General features: G+C 43.1%; 1 protein-coding gene across 1 annotated transcript in view; it reads left to right on the forward strand.

The window, feature by feature from the left end:
- Positions 1-18,708, forward strand: part of CTDSP1 (CTD small phosphatase 1) — a gene marked incomplete at its 5' end in the record, with an annotated part of 43,154 nt that overhangs the window by 12,065 nt on the left and 12,381 nt on the right. Inside the window, 2 exons of the mRNA XM_086950905.1 lie at positions 4,092-4,184; positions 10,868-11,053. Of these exons, the coding sequence (XP_086807031.1) occupies positions 4,092-4,184; positions 10,868-11,053 (279 nt within the window). The remainder of the gene's footprint in view (positions 1-4,091; positions 4,185-10,867; positions 11,054-18,708) is intronic.

The following is an 18,708-nucleotide window of genomic DNA, read 5'->3' on the forward strand; positions in this document are numbered from 1 at the left end:
GTATCTTCCTTCATCACTGCTGCGGCGATTTTTGCGCTGTGCGGCTGTGCGGCTTTTTTCACTTTACCGTGTTACATGACGAGCTCAGCTCGTCATCAGGACACGCCACCCGTGGCTGATGACGAGCTGAGCTCGTCATCAGCAGCGAAGGGGTCAAACACACCTGAAGATGCTACATCAGAGAATGACAACAGAAGACCACAGTGTTTGCACACTAACACCTCCTCTTTTAAGAACATTTCACCCATGAGCAGACTGAGCTCTTCTCATTTGTATAGCTTCAGGTGCCCCTGTTAAGCATTTGGCAAGAGACCAATCATCCATAGGAAATAACTGGGACATAACCCTCCGAAATAACTCCCAGCAATAAGAAGATGCTCTGTCATTCATTCTCATAAATGTGCTTGACCAGTAATAGTGCCATTCAGAAAGAGCGGTAGACCTCTTACAACTTCTCTGCACCACGACTCGTCCTGGCGACAGATCTCATGATGATCAACTGGCAGTGGCAGCTTCTACTTTAAGATTGAGGCTCTCACCGCAAGTGGCTCGGTCAATTGCAACGTGCAGTAACTCCAGTTACCACATATATCTCAATTGGGAGCAATTTTTCCCCAACACATTTAGGCAGGTTGAACCTTTCAACATGTTTTTGGTAGGGTGTGATACCCATAATTGCTAGTACGTGGAGTTTAGTGGAAAAAGCACCAAACTGGGACTCTTAGTCACCATTATTGTCGACAAACTCGTAAACGGCAGTTACTTATCGGATGCAATAAATTCCACCCAGCGGAGTTGGTTTTTATCAGGCTGATACATATTGGCTCAAACACCGGGCCTCTCATATGGAGATGGATAGAGCTCAGGACATGTAGCCTGGAAACGAGATTTGATGCAAAAGTGCTGCTGCGGAAAATGATTGATAGAAATTAGGAGGGGAAGTTTAATGTCGACTAAACTCCGTGAAGTAAGTTTCAAGACCTGAAGTTCTAGTTCTTCTTTAGGTTTTTTCCATTCTTTATCATTGTTGCTCCTTTCTGCTGCATTTTGCTGTCTATTTTTTCATTTACTTCAGACCATTCGCACTTGGGGACCTCTTAAATCTGTTTAACCCATTTCTGCTTCAAGACTGTACCCACATTGAACAAAATAATACCTATTCAGACTTAAAGAACCTGTTTCTAAGGTTGGGAAAGGGTTAAAATTGGGTGTAGTTTTCATACAAGGGCATTCTGTAATCTGTCACAACGTTAGTCCCTAAATCAATCTCTTGCAAAAAGGATTTATATCTGCATTTAAATGGAAAATCCAGCATTTGAGGTAGTTCCACTGTTCAGATGAAAGTCTATCATTTAATGAGATACTCGGGTAGGCCAAGCAGCCCAAAGGCCTTTTAAAGTTATCCAACGTTTGCCTGTATTTCCGTTCCTTGGTGGATATTATGTGTTACTCAGTGAATTGTCTGGGAATCCATAAAAGATAGACACTGCCTAAATTAAGTTACTTGCCTGTAACAGCAGTTTTGCAGCTTGGCATCTCTTCTCAAATGGCATGTAGTCCATCCAGCTGCCCTGTGCAGAAAGGACTAGTTTTAAGGATATAATAGTTTTTTACCAGATAGGACGATATGACAAAGAATGAGAGTAGCCTGGAAGCCGAGAGCAATCCAGTTGTGTTCATATCATTTAGATCTAATGCCAGAGTCCCAGGTCATTGATGCCCTCGGGATATTTGTAAATATTCTCAGACCATTCCGAGTCCTACCTCTCCATGACTGGAGTATACAGAAACCATTCACAACCACGAAATACGCCAGTTACACATATAATATTGCAGTTAAGAAACTTTCCAACATCATGTATTATATATTCGATTAAAGGTTCGAGGCCTGCCAGCATTTGTATGCAAGTGGAGTCCATAGAGTGTGTGAATTGCAGCAGCGGGCTTACACCCTCTCGTCTTCTCAGATTTCTCCTTCATCATCTGATGCAATTCTGGTCTAAAGTGTTAAAGTGGTTGTCCTCATTTGTGATATCTACAGTGAGGGATGAAGTGTCTTTTTTTTTTCTAGACCTATTCTTTCTGACAGTGGAGTGTTTGTCACCTTTTCTTAGTTTGTTGTCTTGGTATAAGTAGGGGCCTGATTGCTCTTCAGAGTGAATGAGTCTTGTATAATCTTGACCGGGTCTTTTGTATTCTTGATTGGTTTTCTATATTGTAGAATATTTAACTTTTCTGAAGGAAATAATTCTGTCTCTGAGATGGAGACTGGTTTGTTTGTCCCTTTTGAGTCATATAGAGTATTCCTACTGGTGGCTGCTGGTGTGTGGGTACCATGCCAGGCTCTGAATATGAAGATGAGGCGGCAGTGCCAAGTGAGGAGAAAGGTGTCAAGCTTCGGGAGCTGAAGAGGAGCCCTTTAAAGAAGACCTCACCAACTTTTCCCGAGATGAAACCGTGTCAAGTTTCCCAAGGAGGTGCCAAACTTCTTGAATATGAAGAGGCGTCCAGTTATGTGGCCAGAGCTGGCTTCAAGTAATCCAGGATAGGCCGTGGTCTCTTAAGCTGACCTATTCTCGATTATTTGGTGCTGGAGCTGGTGCCAAGCTTCAGATCTACAACCAGCGCCTGCCACGGTCCGCAATGACCCATTCGTGCCACCACCCATCGAGAAGTGGCTCAGTCGGTCTTAAGGCTTCACCCTGTATACTAACACTGCCTCCTGAGTTCTACTGGTGACCAGAATCCTCTTCAGATAATGAAAGTCAACTTCAGGCAGCGCAAGCTTCATCCACATACAAAATAAGTCTTGAAGCCCCCCCACCTCCCCCACCCCTTTCCAGGACAGTAATAATGCAAACACTCCTCACACACAAAACACAATATAGTATGGGAAACCAGATTGCACCGCAAGTTTCCGTCATACTCATCACAAAATCCCTTTAGGAAATGACTGTAGAGGTTCCTTTATAGAAACGGCAGATACAGCACCGAGTCAAGGTCCCTTTGCATTCTAAAGAGATACAGTTTCAGTGCAAACTCACACAGAACAAACAGCAGTGATGTACAGCACAGGCAACATTTGTCAACGCTTCTGTCCTAAGTAGCACAAGTACACCGCAGGAATCACCTGAGCAAGCTTCACTATCACACAGAACATGCACAGTACAATCAAGATCAGTGTAAGGAACAGAAACTCATCCTCTTGCACCAATCCAGCACTAGCAGTGCTTTTTCCTTTTCACACAAAATCGGTTCCGTATGGGTGAAGGCCTGGCTTTCATCACAAAGAGCTGTTTCAGTAGGAGAAGTGCAAGCTTCCTTCACATACACCGGGTCTGGTGCCTTACTGAACTACTGCTCCCACTGTATGGGCCTGTGATTGCCATTATCGTCACGGGTCCATTTAGCCTTTCATCCTTCTGAGGTCGAAAAAATGAGTACCATTAAGTTGGGTAACAATACATGTCTGTTATGCAGCGCCAAGATACCCTTTGTGGTGAACGTGTGCTTTACAAATGCACGTTATGTTACACGGCAGGTACAGCGTGGAAGGTAACATTGCAACTCTCCCCTCTCCCCCATCCCCTCTCCTCTCTCCTTTCTCCCCTCTGTCCTTCACCCATATCTACTTGTACATTCTAACACACTCCCATAAACACTGTGTACCTTTCATTCCAGCAAACCTACATGAAATGCACAAATGTGCGCGCACACAGTATTCTCAAGCCAATACGAGCACGTTGCTCTTGCACTATCTATGCCCTTCCGTATCGAACTATCATTACATGTCCTACACTCCCATCTCTACTCATTTACACAGTTACAAGTGCATGCCTACATGCCCATCTGAAAAACCTCTGTTCACTTGTAAAGCAACAGCATGTACCTAAGCACATGATATGGATCTGCAGGAATGCACCAGTGCACATATACAGTCCTACTTTACTAACACCGGAGTACAATTACTATATTGGTGAAATGGTCATCTTTCTCCTGGGTCATCGAATGTCCACGGTAGAAACCAGTCACAGAAGTGTTGTTCTCCTGCACACTATGACCCCTTAAGATTGTCTTTGTCTTTGCTCCAGGTGTACGTGTTGAAGCGGCCGCACGTGGACCAGTTCTTGCTGCGGATGGGCGAGCTGTTCGAGTGCGTGCTGTTCACGGCCAGCCTGGCAAAGGTGAGACAGAGGGACACTCTGGGGACACTGCCTTCTGACACCGTTGTTGTGGAGATTTCCAGTGTGCTGTCTGACTCAGCAGAGAGTAGCTGCTCTCTAGCATGAAGTACATCCTGAGAGGCACATAGCAGCGACAGCTGCGCCTGGATTCCCTCATGGGTGGCAAGTAGTGCTATAGAAATCCTCTGGTTAATTGATTGAAAACAATGTGTGACTGGAGATATGGCCACCGGCTTAAAAATCATGTTTAAAAAAAAAAAAATGTTTAGATACTATACTAACTTTCTTTACCAGTATATTAGTAGTTTTTATATTGGCATTATTGTTGAAATGTCAACACAAAACTGCAATTCCCATGCTGCAAATGGAGTGCAGTATCCAATCGCTGAGTGCGCCGTGTTCTATATGTGCCCTATTTAAAGATCATTCCTGCTTGCTCTGCTGCCAGTGAGCTCCAACTAAGCAGTAGATTCGCCTGTGCTAGTGCCTTGAAGGTACCTATTAAACTTGCTGCAGTTCAAATACAGTACAGTTGTTTATTGCATGCCAGAAGTGTAAGAGTTATTGGACTTGTGCACTTCTATAGCTTTGCGGCCATTTGTGAGTATGATATAGTTTATCTAACACGTTCTGTGGGGTATGGTTGTATGAGGTGTGAGTTGTGGGCAGGAGGGTGCTGAGTTGTCTGCTTAACGTAATCTGTTGTAGTTGATAATTTGTTTACCTTCTCAAAGAACCTTGAATAAGATGCTTGGTTGGCTGGTTATTAGGCGCTGGTGGGAATCCCTCAGTAGCCGACTGGGGCAGCGAGCTGTTAGTTGCATGTTCTTGCTCATTTGGTGTGTTGGATTTTTGTGTTTGGGGCATGGTGACACAGGTTCCTGAGAGCCCCTTGAAAGTGATACATCTCATGCATTTGTTGTATCTGGAAGGTTCTTTCTAATAGTAAGGCTTCGCTTGGGCATTGGAGAGTTAGTGAGAACAACGCAAACCGTGCTCACTTTTCAGGGTGCTCTTCTAAACAACCAGGAACATTATTTACCAGTCCCGAGTGATCCTACTGGTAAAGTGAAAAAAAATATATCCACTCCCTCATTAAAAAGACTCTAGATAAGGGTGCCATCTGTCAAAAGGAGTATGATTATCTTAACATTAGCCCCCCGCATGGCTAGCATCTATGAAGTACCCAAAATGCACTCGAACAGTACAGACCCCTCTCACCCCCCGTACGGACTAATTGTCACTACCATAGGCTCAATCACTGAGCCTATGTCAAAATACGTAAATTTAGTCTTGCGTCCAACTGTTCCAAAAATTGTAACTAGCGTCAAAGATACCAGAGACATGACCAAGACCGTGAAGGTCTCTCCTTTAATGCTTATAGAGATATTCTTGTCACCCTTGACCTAGAATCTCTATACAGCAGTATCCCACAAAAAGAAGCTTTAGAAGCAGTAGATTGGTATATTGAGGAATACCATATAGTTTGCTCCCCCACCTTCATCCTAGACATCTTAAGTGTGGTGCTAGAAGAAAACACTTTTGAATGTCATGGTCGCCTTTACAGACAAATCAAAGGAGCTTCATAGATTCATCCTGTACCCCCACTGTAGCGAACATCAATCTGGCTAAATCCGAACAGAGATTCATCCCCAATGAGGTGCCTCCTTTATTTGAATCAGTCACCCATTGATCAATGACATCATCTTCATTTGGTGCAGTGAACCAGAAACTTTGACTGAATTCCTTAATTGAATCAATCGTTGTGAAATTTACTGCCCACATTGGTCATCAGATGGTTGAATCCCTGGATATTCAAATCCGACATCGCAAACACTAGTTGGAAGTAGATCTGTATGCAAGACCATCCGCCAGGAACACTTTGTTGCATTTCAGCAGCTATCATCCCAGAACACAAACAGAAGGTATCCCTCTGGGACAATTCCTCCGCCTGCGGTGGAATTGCACTAATCGTAGAAACTATGACTTTTAATCCACCATGATGAAAACAAAATATATCGTAGGGGGATACTCTAAGAGATTAGTACACAAGGCCTACAAACGGCCTTAATAATCAAAAACATAAGGGGGGAACCCAAACTTGTGTGTCACGAGACATTCTACTCTCAATGACCAGATACGCCAGATCATATGTGTGAATACGCACACTTTAAATACAGGTAAATGACAAAATCAGACTATACCTCACCCTATGTTTGCCCATAGGCTTAACTAGATCGCAAGGACCACGTGGTCCACTCTTGCTTAAAAACTAACGCACCCTTCATGCAAAAAAACACTGACGGACAAAGGCCTATTGCGGGCAACCGTAAATGCCTCAATGCAAAGCATGTGATACTGCAATAGTGACTAAAGCTTTTGAAAACAGCAAATATACTGTAACACTAAAGACATTCACGAGTCGCAAAACAAAAAATATCATCTACCTATCTACCTTTTAGTTCGCCCATGCAAGCTTGTGTTTGTAGGTGAATCATCTCGCTCTCCAGCAACAAGTCTTATTGAGCATCGCTCTGCAAATCATACTTAAATATTCTCCCCCTCCCTCTTTGTAAAATACTACCTAGAGTTGGGACATAAACCTGAAGATATTGACTGGCTCATCGTAGAGAAAATTGACAACAAACCAGGCTGCAACGTTGATGTAGTTCACAAACGGAGAGAAGTATACTTCATTTTAACTTTAGAAACGTTCCACATGGATTGAACCAGGAAATCACTGGGGAACAAGCAAAAGGTTATAATACAGGTTAATTTCTTTCATCTATTCATAAACATGCATATTCTTTTTCTTTTTCCCCATGCAGTTTCAGAGTCATGCCCCTCCATTGATTGTACTAGGTATTCTCTCAGATTAGTAACCTGTTCCAATGTAGGCTATATTTCTTCAACATCCCAGGTTTTTCCTTATCCTTTCTTCATAGAATTCTACTATTCCAGTGCCTGGCTTAACAGTTATATGGTTGCACTACTGTCCGTTCTCTGGGGCTTTTCTCTTTGTGCATATTTAAATATGCTCTTGCGGCCCCTTTTCTGTATTCATTGTAATGCCTTCTCAAAGTCTTTATCATTTTTGCCACAATTTGCTTAACCCCAATGGTACAGGTTATGCCATTTTACATTTTGCTTCTCTTCGTACACTCATTTACACATTACATCATGGCTGCCGTTGTAGGCACTGTTTCTGTTAGAATTTACCCTTATGTCATCACGTCAACTATACGTGCTGTTTTTTTGCAGCTTTTTACCCGGCATTGGTCCAGCGTCTTCTCCATGTGAGATGGCGTCTGGCTGCCCAGCTCACGTGATCCTCTCACCTGCTAGTCATCACCTACAGAAATTCATAAAAAGGGTGTTGTGGAAGGTGACGATTGATGTATCTGAACCAGAAATGACACCCTGACAAGTGGAAAAAAATATATATTATAATAATTCTCCCCCCGCTGTGTGGCATATACGTTCGTCTTTAGTTCTACATAGATGGACGCTAAATCAGACTTTTTACATCCCCCTTTGCAGATATAGGTCTTTACCATTGCTTGCCGTTTAACACTTGTGGCATTAGCACGTGCATCCTCCGACTTATGCCCAGTCGGTGAGTCGATATATGATTGTCTCCTTTATTTTGGCCCCACATATCTTAAAAGCAGCCATGGTCACACCATTGTGTTTCTGCTGGGTATCCCGAGGCCATGTACGCCTCCTCATTTGCGTTCATATATGTACATACATTCACGGCTTGGTTGTTTTACAGACGTTTTGTCTTATCCATCCTTGGACACGCATCCATCTAGCCATCTTGTGACTGTGGGTCGGGCCCACAGAGGTAATATCCCAGCCTACTTGCATCATTTCAAAAGGCTTGGTGTGTTCATTTCACGGCAGGGCTTTCATGACTGTGCAATTGCATTCTATTAAAGCGTCATGTTTTTTTACTCATTGCAGGCACCTTCATATTCCAAACTATGAGATTTAGGACTTCCCTCCATAGCCCTTTGAGGTTACACATCGGCACAGGTTCATATTTTGTTGTTTCTGTCCTATTCCTTTACATTTTTGTAAGCCTAGTTCCTGAGCACTTTCATTGTTTGACTCATGGTATCAGGCTTTGGGGTGTATTTATAGTGACATAGTGTATTTATTGTCACATACCTTTCTATTCACCACATGCTTTGGTGCAATTGAGTCTATAACTTGTTTTTCTTTCTTTAATTTTTTCCTCCTAGTCGGCCTATAGACACAAACATTGTAATTTTCTTCTAATGTTCTAATTTTTGAATCATCACTTAACCCACCACTCACGTACATTCAATTCCCCACAAACACCCACACATAGTCCAATAATAGTGCTCCCACGTAGTCGTGCAGTACGCCGCATCCCGGAGAGGGGTGCGATGACCCCGATGATGAAGCACGACACCAAGGGGCCTGTTGGTGTGTGAGGGGTATTTTAACAACACTGAGTGTTCCCCACCACAGTAGGGATCAACACCACCATCCAATTAAATTCCACTTTGTTTATGAAACATAACTGGGGAGACTGTATCCACTTTTCTCTCCTCCCTCCTTTGTTACAATTATTTCACGCATACAGGTCATCCCTTGTGTTATCTCCTACTGTATCAACCCTACAAACAAAGACCTCTGAATTTACAGGGTGTAACCAGAGACATCAAAATAACTTAAACTCTCCTTTTACTCTGAGTCTCTGGATGTGCAGAAGGTGGTGCTTGCAGCCACTGAACTATGTACCCTCTTTAAATGCTGTCAAAAGCACTCCCTTCCATCAAGGCACATGAAGTGGGACTTTATTAAAGGAAGTTCAGAGCATTGTTTCTGTCTGTTCTTTCTTTCTCTTCAATTTCCATTTCTATTTGTGTTACCCTAGACAAGGATCCTTTGTTCCAAGATATCTTAGTACTTTTAAGTCCGTTTTTGTTTTTCGACTTACTTGCGTATGAGTGTCTCCGGAAGCTTCAGTGTTTGCACTGTCCACGAAACAATCCGAGTCCATCACAAGACAACACTTTGTCATCGGACTATGGGGTTGTGACTCCTGTATGTTCTGTGTTTTTTCAGTGCCGGAGGAGCAGGAGGTAAATGCAGCACAGTCTGAAGTTTGGAGGCGCGTGTCCTCTTCCTGTTCTCTGACCGCTTCTGAAACAAAGCCAGTTTTGGTTCTCCTTTGGAAGCAGAACAAAATAAGATGATACCTTGTCTCCCGAGCTCCTGTATCAAAGTCTTGTTAAATAATCAATACCTAAAAGCATAGTAAAATTGTAAAAATGTAACCGTTGTGAACTGGCCGAAAGAGAATTTTTTTTTAGTTCAGGTTCTGTGGTATTTGTATAAATGTGAGTTGCTGTTTCCTTGACCCAGTGTTACTTAGTTGGTGTGCTGACCACTCCGTGAATGCTTTCTTCAGTGTGCAAAAAACAGTTCGCACCCATGTGCTGCTTATATTATGTGTAAAGTCTAAGGCAGGTTTTGCCCAGTCCATACCACTTAAGAATTTGTGAGCCAATCAAAAACATATAGGGCCCGATGTAGGTACCAAATACCGGTCGGAAACGGCCGATTTCGGCCGTTTCCGACCGGTATTTGGCCTACTGAGATGTAGGGGACCTTTTTTTGTCCGATTCGGTATTTAACCGATTCGGTAAAATTACCGAATCGCAAAAATACCGAATCGGTAATTTTACCGTTTTTTTTTTTTTTTTTTTTTTAAATTTGGGATGTAGGTGGGACTACTTTCAGTCCCACAGGCCCTTCAGATTCGGTATTTTAACACCCAATCCAATTGGGTGTTAAAATACCGAATCCAGGTGTGCATGCACATGTGTGCATGCACACCCAGCCATGTGACAGACAGACATGCCCTAAAGGCATGTCTGTGTGCCACATGGCTCACATGCCTTTTTTTGGGGTGCTGGAGGGTGTCAAAGTGACACCCCCTGCACCCTTGCACAAATCGGTAATTACCGAATCGGTAATTAAGGATTCGGTAATGCCCATTGATTCCTATGGGCTTCAAGGCCCATAGGAAGCAATGGGGGATACCGAATCGGTATTTACAGAATCGGTATATACCGAATCTTACAGATTCGGTATTTACCGAATCTGAAATACCTACATCTCCCCCCCCTCTATTTTACCACTTCATAAATACCGATTCGGTATGATTCGGTATTTATGAAGTGGTAAATGTAGATTTACCTACATCGGGCCCCGAGTGCTGCAATGATTCGATTCTGTAGGAGCTAGAGGAGTTGGTCCGAGTTAAGAGAAGGTTGGATTTATCTGTGCCAGTAAGGGGGTGGGGAAAGAGTTGCACATTAAGGTCAGTAATTTGGAGATGACGTGAGGGAATAAGAGCCTGTGAGGGAATAAGATCTTTGAGACAAAACCTCCTTCAGTCATGTTAGGGTATAACAAAGGCTGTTGTAGCCTCAGGTGCATTAGTTTTCAGTATACATATGTACTCATAAACCGTCTATTTCCAGATATTTGTATTCCGCGAGACATGAATCGAAATGCGTGTGGTTGTAAATGACAGAACCTGCTTGAAGTAGTATTGCGATGCATATTGTTTTCATGTCTAACTCATGAAAAGGCAAAATCTGGAGACCTCTTTCAATTATTTCTCTATTTTGTTTGTGTAGTATGCCGACCCAGTGGCCGACCTGCTGGACAAGTGGGGTGCTTTCCGCTCTCGGCTCTTCCGGGAATCCTGCGTCTTCCACCGAGGGAACTATGTTAAGGACCTGAGCCGGCTGGGGCGAGATTTAAATAAGCTGATCATCATCGACAACTCGCCTGCCTCCTATATCTTCCACCCTGATAATGCTGTACGTATCGGAGCATCGGTCTAGCAAAATGCATGCACTGCAGGAGGGAAACCACAACCTCCCAGATGACACCCAACACGGCTGTAACTGGTCTGGGGTTGCTTGTGTTCCCCTTTGAAGGAGGTGATAGGGGGATGTTTCAGATTCTTGGTGCATATGTAGAAAAAGGCCTGCAGCCTTGTGTTTTTTACTTTTTTTTTTTTTTTTTTTTTTTTTTTTTACACTTCATAGTGTGCAGTCTGATAGTGTCCTTGCTGTGGGTATGCTGAGAACTAAAAGACGTGGTGAGCTTGTCTGCAAAATGAGCAGGGGTGCTGGTTGTCGTGGCTATGTATATGATTCAGCTGGTTTTAAAGCTGGTATGGGCTGCAAAAACTTAAGAAGTTTCATCAAGAAATGGGATGATATGGTCATATTTCTTCAGGCCTTGGAGGAGAAGAGCTGCCGCATATAGGATGCTCTTGAAGGGTGTCAGTGTTAAGTAGGGCATCACCACCGTCCAGAGGCGAGAGTACCAGACCATGAGCAGCAGTTCTGAATTTGCTTTCTGGAAGTCTGTTTTATTTCCTTTTGAAGAGAAAGCTGGTACCACGCCATCTTTGTGATTTTGGCAAAGTCTTCTTTGAGGATGTAGTTGGTGTCCAGAGTGAATCCAAGTGACTTTGCATTCACTACAAGTTGGGATCAAAGCCATCAGGTTTCAAGTCATTAAGCCAGGTTTGTGCTGTTTGTTTTTCTTGGAAGATAATTGAATTGGTTGAGCGTCGGATCAGTGTGGACATCCAAGTCTAGATGGTGTGCTGGTAGTGTTTGTGGGTGTTGGATGCCAGAAGTAGAGGAGACATTCAGGTAGAGTTGTGTATCATCAGCATAGCGGTGAACCTCAATGTTATCTGTGAGAAGAGAACCAGGCAGCTTCATGTAGAGATTGAAGATGATTGGGGGCGGTGTGGAACCCTGGGAGGGGCTCCACAGGTGATGGGAGATATTTTGGGACCTGGAGGTGCCCATGTGAACAAAGCAGTGTTGGATGGAAAGATGGGAGGAGACCCAGTGAAGGACATTGCCAGTGAATCCTATACAAGACTCCTGGGTGGGTATGAGTGTGGTACAGTCTGTTCTCTGTATTGGTCTTCACTGCCCCAGTCATTATTGTGTCTGCTAACCATCACTGATGACTTGTTTTCAGTTTTTGTTGTGAGGACGCATAGGAAAACTTGTAAAATGACAAACACCTGCCAATAACTTCCTCCACTCCCACTCTGTGCAGCTATAATGGGCATCACTATGGGTCCTTCTTTTTCTCAGCCTCAAGATCTGTTCGATGTATATTCATTGCTGCATGGTGAAGGGAGGGCTGCACACTTGCTCAATATAAAGAAATGGTGACTAGAATGTGTGTGGAACAGAAGCGTTTTGTTGGGCTGTCAAATTCGATGTTGGGTAATAATCGCTCACAGCACTGGTGACCCGAAACAACTGCAGCACCATTTTGAAAAGTGAAGTAAAAAACATTGATTTGAGCAAACCAACAACATGAAATAACATTTTAAATGAAGTTGACCAGAGGCCACTGACATGCACTCCACTGAAAGTGTTTTTAAAGGTCAGGAGTTTTTCTCTAAAAAGTCACCAAAAAGTCACCAAAATACATGACTATTTAGTTATTGTGAGTAATGGAAGCATAGAGTAGTTTAATGTTGTATTCTAGCAACAGAAAAATGTAAAACACCTACTTGGAGTTGATTTGCTAGGGGAACCCACAGAGTGTTAATTGGTGAGACAAGGACCGTGTTGCAGTGAGTGATTGGCATCCTCCCGTATCCAGAAAAACAGCCTCCTGCAATGACCAGGATGTACTAATGGCATCGGCCATTGCTGTATCTAATCGAGAACTCTCTTGGCAAATGGTAAATCCACAGAGAAGACTCGATCTGGAATTGCTGGCTTGGAGACAACATCTGGAATACATTGGGGAGTAAGTGGCCCAAGGGTCAGTGTGTGGAAGCAGTTCAGATACAACTTCCCCCAGATTTCCTTTTAGGTGCTGGAAACTCAGGGCAGAAATTATCATAAATGTGTTTATTTCTGCCTGGGGGTGGGGAAAGTCTTACTATGTCTTGTGACACTGAATTAATGCCTGATGTTTACACTCCTAACGCTGTGAAGCAAGGGGCCCTTTAGATTCCTAGGCCATCCCAGATTTTTTGAATTATGATCCCAGATTATTTAACACCTTGGCTGCTAGGGGTTTTCCCGCTGTGTGCTGCCCATTGAGTATCCCCATTGTTCATGACAAGGCCAGCTCGTCATAAGCGCAGGGCAGGTAACACCCATGACGAGCTGGCCTTGTCATCAGCGCTGAAGGGGTTAAAGGATTCCCATTTGCCATCATTCTATGTAAATGTATCTCCTATGGATAGCAAAACCTGGTCTCCTCCAACTCACCCAATAGTCACATCTTATCGGAAGTCACCTGCCTGTCCTCATCATAGTTCTGGAGGATCTGCCTCTCGCCATCATAGGTCAGGAGGATCTGCCTCTCACCATCATAGGTCAGGAGGATCTGCCTCTCACCATCATAGGTCAGGAGGATCTGCCTCTCGCACCATCATGGGTCATGAGGATCTGCCTCTCACCATCCTGGGTCTGGAGGATCTGCCTCTCACCATCATTGGTCAGAAGGATCTGCCTCTCAACATCATTAACAGACTACAGGGGCTGTCCAACAACCCTGAACCAGGGACAGTCGATTAAAACACCTAACAGAGGTTCAGCTAGAAATTAAAGAGATATTCCAACTTCATACAAACAATGAAAACAGAAAAGCAAAAGGAAGAAGCCTGCGTATTCGTAAACAATTCAAAAGACAGTTATAATTTATTATATGTGTTAAAAGTTCAAAAAGAGAATCATTACGCTCAAGACAAAATGTTGGTCAACAGAAAACAAACAATTTCACAAACCAAACAAGTGGCTATCAAACAGACATTACATGTGCAGAAGAACAACAAAGACAAAATAATGTGTCCTTTTAAAAAAATGTTGCCCACAAAAAGCGTCGACGGCGTTTCAACCGCTGGGTTACTATACGGTCATCATCAGGACTTGAGATAGGCTTGAGCGATATATTGCTTTATACAAGACTGGCCAATCACAAATGTTGATGGCTGTCGCAATTAATCCAGCTTTTAAAAAAGGTAATTTTCAAAAAGCATCAAAAGTGTCCAGAAATTGATATATTCCACGTGTGGCGTATAAATAGCACCCACGTGTGTGCCCAATCAATCGGCAAAATACAAGTCCGGTCGAGAGCTCGATACCGCAAGTTGTATCCACGGCATTCAAAAGAACATCATAGGTCAGGAGGAACTGCCTCTCACCATCATGGGTCAGGAGGATCTGCCTCTCCCCATCATGGGATGTACGTCAGTACAACGCGATCATTTTGATCACGGTACTTTACGACGCAGCCATTACAACGACTTACGTTGGAGGGCGCTGGATTGTGGATTAATTTAATTTTCTATTCCAACTCCAGCCCACGTAACAGTAGGGAAGATGTTGGAATAGAAAATCAAACTATTCCTTAAGCAAGAGCGCCCTCCAGCGCAAGTCGTAGTAACGACTTGTGTTGTAATGGCTGCGTCGTAAAGGTAGCGCGGTGTAAACACTGCGTTGTAAAAGATGTTTCCCCCATCATGGGTCAGGAGGATCTGCCCCTCACCATCTTAGGTCAGAAGGAACAGCTTCTCAACATCATAGGTCAGGAGAATCTGCCTCACGCCAGCATAGGTCAGGAGGATCTGCCTCTCGCCAGCATAGGTCAGGAGGATCTCCCTGTCACCATCATAGATCAGGAGGATCTGCTTCTCAACATCATAGGGCAGAAGGATCTGTATAGCTCCATCATGGGACAGAAGTTCCACCTCTCTCCTTCCCGCAGAAAGTGGTAGGTGTTTGAATGCTGTTGAAAAGAAAACCATTAGGAACTGTGCTCTTAGAATAAAGATTGATATATAGAAAATGCACCACCTTCAGTAATAAATCAGCAGTTGCATTAGTCGTGAATATTTTGCAGCTGGTCCGTAATGGATGACTTGTCGCAGGGCACTCCTTTCCAGATAATCGTTCCATTTTTTGCAGGCAGTCCTACTTTTTCTAGTTTCATATATTGTTCTGCACAGTGTCACCTTTTCTTACTTCTACTACCCATTGTTGGGTCTCACCTAGGCCGTGATTGCACTGTCTCTTCAAGACATGCTATATTCAGGGTATGTGCATAAAGCTCCGCCCACTTTCCGCCCATCTGTTTAATTGCCTCCTGTCCCTGTCCTTTGTAAATGGTGGCTTTTCATTGGTCAATAGGCTAATAGTCCCTCCTTAGTACCGCCTGATCTCTTCTAGCAACCTCTAATGAAGACACCCACTGGTACATGTGGTGTTACTCCCTCAGTTTTAATTATAGCCTCAAGGCACTATTTTCTTAAAAGGCTTCAGGCAGGGAACACACTTGGGGGCACATGCATCAAAGGAAATTGCATTCGCAAATGGTGCGAATCGCAAAATTCGGCCGTTCGCGAATGCAATTCCCATTTTTGGGATGCATTAAAATTTTTGTAATTTTCGAAAGTTAAGAAATCGCAAGATTGCGATTTCTTAAATTGCCATTGCATTTAAGGAATCTCAAATGGAGATTCCTTAAATGCAATGCATCAAACTCTAAAAATTTGCGAATTCACAAATAAGGGGAACAAATTACCATGAAGTTGACCTTCATGGTAATTTGCTAAAAAACTTTGAAAAATGCACTAAGTTGCATTTTTCAAAGTTCCATTTTACACACACGCATGCCCTTGGGGCATGTGAGTGTGCAAAATTTACTTCTAAGCAGATTTCAGGGGTGCAACAGGGTGTCCTTTGGACACCCCTGCACCCTTGAAATTGCATTCCTAATTTGCGAATTTCTAATGGTGAATTGCAAATTAAGAATGTCTTTCCATTCATTCCTATGGGACTATAGGCCCATTGGAATGGAGGGGGAGGTATTCCTTAATTGCGATTCTCAATTAGAGAATCGCAATTAAGGAATTTTAAGAAATCGCTATTTTTATAGCGATTTCTTGATGCATTGCAGTTTGCAATTCCTTAATTGTGATTCCTTATTTTTCGCAACTAAGACATCGCAAAATGCAATATTGATGCATGTGCCCCTTGGTCTTAAGCTAGACTGGCAGTGGTTACTTCACTCACTAGAACATCTAATTTAAATGAGACTGTCTAAAAATGTCCCTTCATCAGCTCCACACAGAGTACAACCTAATCTGTAATGAATGTAATAATTCTTTTGTCACATTTCAATGCTACAAATTCTATATATGGGCATAGCTATTTGAATGTACTTGTGGTACTGTCGGTGCATTATGGGTTGGGTGGATTTACCATATCTTTTGCAGGGTGCAGTACCGTATGTGGCCAGAAGTGGCCCCATGGGACCTCTTTTGACCAGCATATGGTACTGCACCCTGTAAAAAAAATTATCATTTATAATGCCAATAACTCCCACTCAAACACATGAGTCCAATTGCATTTAACAATGCAATGGGTCTCAAATTTGTTAAAATTAGAGCTGTTGCAGTTGAAAATCGCAATGTTTTTTACTTTTGTTTTTTTATACTATTGGCAGTAGTGCTATGCAAATAAAATAACTACTGCAAATAAAAAAACAAAAGTAAAAAACATTATTTTCAATGCCAACAGCTCTAGCATTAACAAATGCAAGACCGATTGCAATGCAAATGCTTGTTCTGTTTAGACTTTTGGTGTGATGGTCCACATTTTGCAGTACTCTTTCTTTTGACGTTATTCCTACTCCCACCCTTCTTCAAACTGATGGGGCGGTAATGCAATGCAATGCATTAAATGACTCACTCTAAAGTAACAAATCCAACTTTTGCTCACTTTGTCTTTTTTACTCTCAATCATTGATAAAATTGTGTTTTTTTTTCATTAAAAGCTTTTGCTTTTTTTTTTTGTAGTGTGCTACTGACATTTATATGCAAGAATAAGGGGAATAATACTCTGAGTGAACAGAGGGTGCCTGAGACAGCAGTAATCTGCTGTGAGCTGTTTAAGCTGTGTTTTGTAGGGGTGGTGGACTTGTTTTTTTGGCTAGTGAGTAAAGTTTTTGTACAAACAGTATTGTTAGAGGACAAAGTTTGTAAGGCCCGAACCTGCAAAGTGTGGATTGAGCCGGTCTGTCTCCTAGGAGATTCTGATTACAGGAGCAGCCCCACTACCTAGCAAATTTAAGCTTGCGGATTGGCTCCCATTCAACCCTGAGCCCTCCTCTCACACCTGCCCAGGCCCCTTAAGGGTTGCTGGGTGAACCTCCAAAACATTCACCTCCATTTTGTGTGAGCTGCAGTTTCCCTGTGCCCCAGATTGCAGTGAACCTAAGACCAGGAGGTGGAAAGGAAGTTGACTTGTGCTGTACCTTTCCTAAAATGGAAAAACGATTTTTCCTTACCTGTGATTGCATTTTGTTTTTACTGTTTTGCTTGTGGTTGTTCCAGTTTAAAAATTATAGTTTTAACCTGCCCTTGATTGCATAATTTCTCACCTGTTTCGTGTTGAAACTTATGGTTTTTACTTGCCTGTGACTGTTTTCATTTAACCTGTTCAATTGTGGGATTTGCTGACCAAAATATGTAGTTTTTTCCATCTCATTCCAGCGACTATCTGTTTTCCCCTCCTAATTTCTCCCTTGCTCTGTGCTCAGACCTATACGTTAAGCAATCCAGCTCCTATTTTGTGTTAGAAAGTGATTGAAACCTTCACCCCCCCTTCACCTCCCCTAGCAACAGAGATTTTCCACATTAGGGAGTGAACAGTGGGTGCTCTGAGGCAGCAGTGATCTGCTGTGAGCTGTTTAAGCTGTGTTTGGTAGGGATTGTGCACTTGTTTTTTGGCTAGTGAGTAAAGTTTTTATACAAACAGTGTGTGAGGGCAAAGTTTGCGAGGCCCTTACATGCAGGAGTCCAAAGTGTGGATTGAGCCCGTCTGTCTCGAATGAGATTCTGAATAGAGGAGCAGCTTCCAACTCCCTGGCAAGCAAACCTTGTCTGAGGTCACTGGGGGCTTGTATAGTCTGCTATTGGTTGGTACATGTGTGTACTGATTGGTGGTTGTCTCTGCTCTTTCTATTGGATTAGGGTTATTGTTCTTGTTGGTTGGGTATTTGAGGGTTCTGATTGCTTCCTGGGTCAGTGATTCAATTCATGTAGGGTTGGAACTAAGGCTTGGGTTAGGCTTTCTATTGGAAGTAGAGATTTGGGTTTCCCGTGTGACTGGATGCTGGACTAGGTGTGGGACTAGGGTTAGTCTTTCTATTGGAAGTAGGGATTAGGGTTTCCTGTGTGATTGGTTGCTGGGCTAGGTGTGGGACTAGGGGTAGTCTTTCTATAGAAAATGGGGATTAGGATTTCCTGTGTGATTGGTTGCTGGGACTAGGGCTAGGGTTAGGCTTTCTATTCGGCATAGGGATTAGGGTTTGTGCCTGATGGGAGTGCTTGGACTAGGGCTATAATTGGCTGTAAGGTCTTGGTCTCCTGTTGGTTCTAGAGTTTGGGGCTAATGTGATTGGTTAGGCCTAG

Source organism: Lissotriton vulgaris, unplaced genomic scaffold (assembly GCF_964263255.1).
Source record: "Lissotriton vulgaris unplaced genomic scaffold, aLisVul1.2 SCAFFOLD_7091, whole genome shotgun sequence".
In the NCBI taxonomy this organism is placed as follows: Eukaryota; Metazoa; Chordata; class Amphibia; order Caudata; family Salamandridae; genus Lissotriton; species Lissotriton vulgaris.